Raw genomic sequence first — 7,876 nt, 5'->3', positions numbered from 1 at the left:
CAGTTGTTGTTGTACCACGCGTAATTCAAGGATGAAGTCATCAGCGATCCCACATGGCGAGATGTTCCAAATGAATACACAGGACTTTGCGCGTTCTGTCATGTTGTGCAACGGCAGGTCGCCAACGACATGATTGCAATTATTCTGCCAGGGCTGATCACGCGTATGTACATGAGGTGCCAACAGCGCATAGCAGAGCGGAGCGACTACGACGAATTTGGTACAATCCAATGTGCCGTCATCGTTACAAGCTGGCAACAGCATGATAAGCGGAGACAGACCATGCAGGTCTCATGCTCGGCCACAGACACTGCTGACTCTTTCCGTACCGTGAGGAGGGCCATCGACGAGTCTAGAGACGGGAGGGCTAGACGATCTGCCTTGATTCCTCATTTGACCGGTGTCCGTCCGCTGGCAAATGTGTGAGCGTCGCCGAGACGGGATGCCTCGCTCTCCGCCCGCCATCATCTGACCTCAGCTGTCGCGTCTACGAAAATCGTTATCACAGGAGTGCATCTGATGCCATTCGGGACATGATGCGATGGTGGACGTCTAGTCTGAGCACAAGGCCTCTCAGCGGCGTGAACTGGTCCAATACAAAGTTGTACTCACAGCAGATCAAGACGAAGATGGTCCGGTCCCGCCTGGAGATTTGCGGCGACTTTACAACCGTTGGTCCGCTACATGTCTAGGTCTACAGTGAAACATCATTAGCACGACGAAATCACATTCCTAGCCTCTTTGTGCTGCCGAGATCACTTGTTACGTAGGTGGCAGAGACGCCTGCCTGACGTGGTCCTCACATCGATCATTGTATGATCGAATAGCTAGCACATCTGCGCATCAGCATCTGAGCAAATCTGGTGAGACTCGATCCATGAAGTCCACAGCACAGCATATGTGTCGCTGCATTATCTTGTGATTACTGACAAGTACGACATGAACGTCAAGGCGGAACTCGCTTGAGCTAACTGGTACGTACCAGCCACTGTAGATCCCCTCTCCACATCGAATCTGCCTTTACGCAATAGAACGCGCTTGCAAGATTCATCGGGAGCGTCGCGGAGTAGGATCGATAGTGGGGATCTCCGAGTGATCATGAAATCGCCTCAGCCACCGCCGATGTGGCGTATCCATCATCCATAATCGCGGCAGGTGGACACCTTGTGAGCTTTCATCCAATGCGAGACACAGTCAGTGTCGACGCTCACACACGCGTGGTGATCAGACTAACCTATCACTCCGTGTCCTCTGTTCACAGAGGTGTGGACATGGAACCCCGGGGTATTGGAGACCAAGGACGGTCGAATGAGGTCTCGCAGTATATGTGTGAGCCGACGACAACGAAGCATTCAGAACGTACAAGTATTTGTTGATTGTCCTCAACAGTAAACCGACGGCAAGTGACATTGGCTTTGCGAGACTCTTTTCCGTGCTCACTATGTAAGCATCTTCATTCTTCATCACGAGCAAGGCTCATCATGTACCACCACGACACGAGCTGATGTTGCAAAGTGATACAAATGAGTTCGATGGCCTCACGCACACTGGAGTTTAGGCAACCCACAGGTTGGAGCCAGGGGCCATGTGCTCATTGCAGTCACGAGCTATAAGTGATGAAGTATTAACCATGCATGTGCACAAAGTCCATATTGATTCATATTAATTGAGCACGTAGATGTAGGGAGCGCCACAGAAGCCCGCAAGGAACGGCACTGGTCAAATTTGCAGTTGTGAGGACGAGTAGTCGCAGTCGACGGTCAAAACGTTGAGGCTAGCTGAGAAGGAGTGGGACGCCTTGAAAGGCGACCGCACGGAAGTTGAGGTAGTTTTAAGTTGAAGGTGCAGACTCAGACACGGGCGTGACGTGTCGTGTCTTCGTGCACCGTGACAGAGCACGTGCCAGAACGCGATTTGTCACATGGGGTGAAGCCATCGGTACAGCATGAGGCCGCCATACGAGTGCACCGCGGAGAACAAATCCCAAATTGTTAGGCAATGTCTGGCATGCTCTTTCAGGGTGGGTGAGCAGAAGTATAATCCCTTGCTGATCATGATCCTGCTGTGTGTTACAAGATGGCAGTGTCATGAAATCCGGAAGACCAGGGCTTGGGCATGCAGGTACGCAGGCATGTGGTCGAGCAGGTGAGCGGGCGGCGTCCGGGCATGTGGATGGTGGGCGGGTGTACAAGCAACAGGTGGGCATACAGGTGACGGTCGTGCGTCGGGTGGGCGTGCTGGCCGGTGACGTACAGGCAGCAGGGCTGGTGGCGTACAGGTGGATGATAGACAGGCATACAGACAGGTACGCGCATCCCACGCATGCGCACGCAGAAGAGCATGTATGAGAACATATGTGTGCAGATGACCAACTGCGAAAAGTCCAGCTTTCCTGGTCCAGTCCGCGCTCTTGGAGCTCAGAGCGCATGAGCGCCGTCCTGCTCGGACGTGATTTTGACTGGGTACAAGCGTTCACGGGATTTCTAACTACGAGCTATCGTACAATCATGAGACACAGAAATAATACCAGACTAGAGTCGGGATGATCATAATGACAGATAATAATAGTGATCATTCGTCGAGGGTCAAATCAATGACATCTTCATGATCAATGCTCATGTGGGTCCGTGTAGACCCCCGCTTTGTGCGGTGTGACGCTGTGGCCACCCGCGTATCAACAATATTAGGTTTGACTTCTTCAAGCGATGGCCGTCTCGAGTCCCTCTTTTGGCGCTTCTGTACGCGCAAATCGCCATCAATTTGTGAAGAGCGAATCCGTTTCTTGCTTTCTGAGGGGTTGGATGCATGATTGCCGATGGCATCCAATACATGGCCTTGAGCACGTAACAGATCTGGACATGGCGAGTTGAGCCTCCTCAATCCAATAGAGGATATACCCTGACCTATAGATCGGTAGCGAAAGACAAAGCGGGCAGCCCATGTCCCCCTTGGATCAAGCACCTTCAACTTAGTGCAGCGACGGGCACGACATCGTCTAGAGTCCCCTAGACTAGCGAGATGGTGAGGACTATAGAAGGTACATATTTCACTGACCAGAAACATACGTCACGCAATGGGAACCTGCTTTCTTGCTCTTCTCGTGGACTGGTCCGATCTCTTGCACGTTTCGCCCACGAACGTGGCCTTGATGTCCCGAGATGGCAGCCCGAGAGATCACCACCTCAATTGTTCCAAGCTTCTCGCTATCTGCATGTCCGCCCAGGATGCTATCATCGTCTGAAAGAACCGCTCAGAGATCACGGCCACAGCTAGGACAATGAGACTCATTACCGGTCGTCAGGAGTGGAGCAAACTGAAACAGCCTCCGCTCGTCAAGAGAGGTCCTTACGCCCCAGCGGAGGCCGCTATCACCCTTGCGAAGCGTCGTGCAACCCATGAGGCGTCCGTCTATGTAGGTGCTCACTGAGTGGCAGTCGCGCCTCGAGGGCTGAATGTCCTGCCATCGAACCTCGAAGTTCTAACAGGAAACGGTAGTCATGAGTAGTGCAAGACAGTATATATGATATTCACGATACCTTTCCAGCTTCACTGGGAACATAGCCCTCAATGGTCTTCTCATGCTCCTGGACTTCTATCCCATATTCTGGCAACGCCTTGCCTTGGCACGATATGAAGACATTGAAGCCTAATAGCTGCATCCCTCCAGGACACGAGAAGTATAAGATATCTTGATGCCGAGAACAGTTACCACTGTGTAGACTTTCGCTATGGGCAAGATTGAGAGGTGCTTGCACCTGGGTGGGACAGGTAGCCGCCTTGCAGGCGCCTGCAGAGTCCAGACGCGTGCCGCAACGCGGATCACGTGCATTGCGCGTCGCGACACTTGTGCGCGATCCGCCAAAGTGGCACCGTGCCACTCTCGTCGCTCTCGACCACACACGTCCAAGATGCATCATAAGAGATGGGATACCCTAGTCTACATCGACGGAGATCCCGCTGAAGAACACCACTTCCGCTTCGAGAACGAAAACACTGTGTCCTGTTACATCGCCAGTGAAGCCGGCAAGGTCTGCATTTGTGGCGCTTCGTGATGTTCGTGCTAGATCTAACGGCCACTCTGGCTTATAGAGATTCTCCGTACAATGGCGAAGCGACCTATCCATGACAGCGTCTGTCAACTGCTTCATGGACGGAGTGTGTATGGGTGGTTCGAAAACCGACCCAGGGCGCAATGGCTCTCGATGGTACGTCAAAACAGACGACAATATTCGGTATCCTTTCATGTTTGCACCTCTCGTTCTCACCGGTACGTCTTTGATTATATTTACGGTGCACGTATCTCATCCTAGTATGGCGTAGATGACGACGGGATAGCGGACCCAGATGACGTGAGTGCGGAGAGCATAGGCATCATCGAGGTGGCGGTGCACCGAGTCAGGTTCTCCGGATATCCATGGAGACATACACCCAAACCGAGACCGATGCCTGCAGACCGTGCGCCGGTCCATGAGCGAAGTAAGAAGGCGGGAGCGCACTGTGTCTCGTAAGTGTTCCTAGCGTATCGTAGCCGTTCTTCTAGACTGATAATAAGACAGTCTCGGAGACGGCTTCAAAGGCGCCGACCCCCCTTATGCAGGACAACCGTCTCCTCGGGTCATATACATCGACCCACCTGCAGATCCTTACATCAGATTCATCTTCTACTACAAGCCACGCGAGGTGCTGCAGGCTGACGGCATCATGCCCCTGAACCCTCCCCCTCGCCCCAGAGCCTATATCGTGCCAAAACGAGAGCCGAGTGCGACACCGGCTCTGTACGCGAATGATTCCGACGATGAAGGTAGAGAAGTCGAAGTGAGCACCTCATCAGACACATGCACATGGCTGTTTCCTCAACAACTTCGCAGTCACTTCTCCGCTATCGCGAGCACACCATAGCACCCTCTGTGAAGTCAGGCCCGTCCATCCGTAGGGTCATTGATCTGGACGCCAAGGTGATAGACCTCACCATTCTGGACGACTAATATTAGGCCTTCTCTCCGCCCAGCATGGTCCACATGCGGTCCCAGGCATCATCGTTCAATCGCATCCTCACGCAGTCGGACCATTTGTGACTATCATTTTGCATTATCATTACACCCCTTTGATTGTCCTTGCTGTATTGGATTTTTGTATGTACTATAGGTTGTCTATCAATGTTGTAATGAAGAAATGGATGTTCCATGCGCAGCTGCAAATTCGGGTCAGAAATCACACTGATAACCATCTCGAACGGACCAGAGACGGAAATACTCTTATTGAATGCGTAGTATATGTACCATTGCCTACTTTCACATGAACGAGCAAGGAGCAAGAATAAAAGCGGGTTGATAGACGCTTTAGTACAGCTTGGAGAGGGGACACGACGGCACGGGAGAAAGGAGCGGGCACCGGTATGATGTCGAACGCAGCTGCTTCGAGGGGGCGCAGGCGACGGCGGGGTGTATTATTAAACTGGCACGGACATGGGCGCAAGCTGTCGAACCTAGCATGAAGGAGCTCTATCAGAACGATGGAACGACAAACGTGAACAATGTCCACGAGTTGAACTAATAGATAGGACAAGCGAACACAACAGAACGGGGAGGCGGGAATTAAATAGAGTAGTAGACCTGGCACGCTAAGTAGTACACGCAGACATTGATAGGACAGTGCGGTGGTACAGATGGGTTCGATGAGGAGGAAGTGCAGAGCGAGCGGGCAGGTGGCGTGCGGGCGAGCAGTTGAAACGAAATAGAGGCGTATACAGCATCATGATGACGTACGCGCATTGCGTCGAGTCCGTGGGCATGTGCGTGGTCGTCGTTTGTGAATCACCGTCTCCCTCTTGCGGCTACGCGCCACTATGATCCCTTCCCCTATTGTTGGCTCCGCTGTCTACCAGCCTGTCGCAAGCACGGCATCCGGCCTGCCTCCGCGCAATACCGCATTCCGCACTGTCACCGCACCGTCCGTCTTGTCCTCCGCCTCTACACCTGCACCCGTATCATACCCGCACCAAGACGCAGCCGCCAAGACCGAAAGAGAACCAAAGAGAGACGAGGAAAGGGAAAGAGCGTATGTGACGGACCGGGCGCAAGAAGAAGAGAAGTACTGACAAGTGCAGCCTCAGCCCATCTTGCTCGCATCCTTCTTCTTCTGTTTGCGCGGCGGTGTTACCGGCCGCCCCATGTTGACGCCACCATATGGATACTTCGCCTTCTTCTCGGCGGGTTTCAGTATCTGCGGTACAATCCAGGGTTAGGAATGTGCATGCGGAACCGGATGAAGAGGTGGATCAATGCCGTTCATCGGCATGACGCACCTGGAAGGAGCACAATAATGTCTCGTCCACACTCATCATGGCACCCGCGTTATCGAATTCGCCGCAATAGTTGGGTGCAGAGAATAGCGTCACCAGGTGTCGCTTCGCGAAGAATTCGTAGCCATCCTCGACGACCTGCAGGGTAATAGGTATTTGCGGGCTCACACAATAGTGCAGGACGGTGATATCATTGACCGTACCTGATGCGCTCGGCAGATGAGGTCCATGTCATGTTTCTGCAAGAACCTCGAGACCACGTCCGGTCCGAAGGTAAATGACACTCCTCGGTCGTTCTCTGACCAGCCTGTGATATCTTTGTCGGGGTCTGACCATAGGAGATCGCACAGCAAACCTGAGGCGCATATGTCAGCATTCGGCCAAGCTTGCCCGACGAGGTAACACATACCCGTATCGGGGACATCCGTGGGGCGCATAACTCTTCGAATCTGCTCCATGGACTGCAAGTCTGGCGACAAACCACCATGCATTGTGAAAATCTTCTCATCGATGATGGCCGCGATGGGCAGGCAATTGAAACAATCCGTGAATGTCTTCCACAGTTTGATGTTGTAACGGCGCTTGCCTGCCATTTGCGAGTTCGAAATGTCCGGTTCAAGGAGCCAGATGCACAGGTTCGAGTCATTCAACGAGGTATGGCAGAGCCAAATACGCACATTCATCGTAGAATCCGTAGATTCGGTTGATACTCGCACATTCGTGATTGCCCCTCAAGACAAAGAAGTTCTCGGGGTACTTGATCTTGTATGCCAGCAGCAAACAGATTGTCTCTAGTGACTGCTTGCCGCGGTCGACGTAGTCTCCGAGGAACAAATAATTTGCTTCTGGTGGGAATCCGCCGTACTCGAACAGTCGCAGCAGGTCATAGTATTGCCCGTGAATGTCGCCTGTCAATGCGCATATGCTAGTAGTCAAGCCGACCGCTGGCGGAGTAAGGATCTAAAAGCGCACCGCATATCTTGATGGGGGCCTCCAGCTCGAGTAAAATGGGCTGGTTGATAAAAATCTCGCGAGCTTTTGTGCAAAGATACTTGATCTCGTACTCCTGGAGCTGGACAGGCTTGCCCGGACGGTTCCCGCGCACTGCGGAGGGGACGCGTCGGGTGAGCGGACCCGGCTCGGACGAGGACAGCAAAGGCCGCTCACCTTCCAAAAGCCTGTCAATGACTGAGTCGAGGTCGATCTCCGTCGCAGAATCCGCCATAGCTTGAGTGTGTCAGATGCAGTCGTGGAACGAGTTCGTGAGCGCGGACGTCGCTGGCCGTGAAGTCGGGTGTTTTGTACGAGACTTTGGATGTTTTGTGGCGAACACGGGGAGGCTAGTAAGACAAGGGGAGAAGGAGAGGTGAGCGGTGAGACGAGCGACGGTGATCAGCCGGCTGCAACACCAGAGAAAGCGAAATTTGAGAGTTGAAGCGTACAGATAACGACCTCGGATGATGTGACTGTCCCCGCGCCACCCTCGACGGCTCACTCCGCAGTCGGAGCTTGAATAACTTCTTGTTCTGGACTTGTCTCTTCTCTCCTTGTTCTAGGCCTCCCGCAGTTTTGTTT

At 53.0% G+C, this 7,876-nt stretch overlaps 3 protein-coding genes across 3 annotated transcripts; 1 reads left to right on the top strand and 2 right to left on the bottom strand.

Annotated features, from left to right (window-relative positions):
- Positions 1 to 2,995: 2,995 nt before the first annotated feature.
- On the bottom strand, positions 2,996 to 3,659 carry POSPLADRAFT_1057812 (hypothetical protein; the record flags this gene model as incomplete). Its single annotated transcript, XM_024480959.1, has 4 exons — positions 2,996 to 3,005; positions 3,066 to 3,237; positions 3,292 to 3,478; positions 3,537 to 3,659. 4 exons carry the CDS (start codon positions 3,657 to 3,659, stop codon positions 2,996 to 2,998), a joined length of 492 nt encoding a protein of 163 aa, XP_024337656.1.
- Positions 3,660 to 3,908: 249 nt separating this feature from the next.
- Positions 3,909 to 4,985, top strand: POSPLADRAFT_1057811 (hypothetical protein; the record flags this gene model as incomplete). Its single annotated transcript, XM_024480958.1, has 5 exons — positions 3,909 to 4,028; positions 4,090 to 4,267; positions 4,321 to 4,504; positions 4,557 to 4,815; positions 4,869 to 4,985. 5 exons carry the CDS (start codon positions 3,909 to 3,911, stop codon positions 4,983 to 4,985), a joined length of 858 nt encoding a protein of 285 aa, XP_024337655.1.
- Positions 4,986 to 6,108: 1,123 nt separating this feature from the next.
- On the bottom strand, positions 6,109 to 7,526 carry POSPLADRAFT_1057810 (hypothetical protein; the record flags this gene model as incomplete). The annotated part of the gene is made up of 7 exons (XM_024480957.1): positions 6,109 to 6,222; positions 6,305 to 6,439; positions 6,505 to 6,656; positions 6,711 to 6,887; positions 6,979 to 7,209; positions 7,274 to 7,405; positions 7,469 to 7,526. The coding sequence occupies 7 exons, from the start codon at positions 7,524 to 7,526 to the stop codon at positions 6,109 to 6,111; spliced, it is 999 nt and encodes a 332-aa protein (XP_024337654.1).
- Positions 7,527 to 7,876: the final 350 nt, after the last annotated feature.

This window comes from Postia placenta, assembly GCF_002117355.1.
Source record: "Postia placenta MAD-698-R-SB12 unplaced genomic scaffold POSPLAscaffold_9, whole genome shotgun sequence".
In the NCBI taxonomy this organism is placed as follows: Eukaryota; Fungi; Basidiomycota; class Agaricomycetes; order Polyporales; family Adustoporiaceae; genus Rhodonia; species Rhodonia placenta.
The sequence above is the reverse complement of the archived record's forward strand: the minus strand, read 5'-3'. Positions and strand labels throughout refer to the sequence as shown.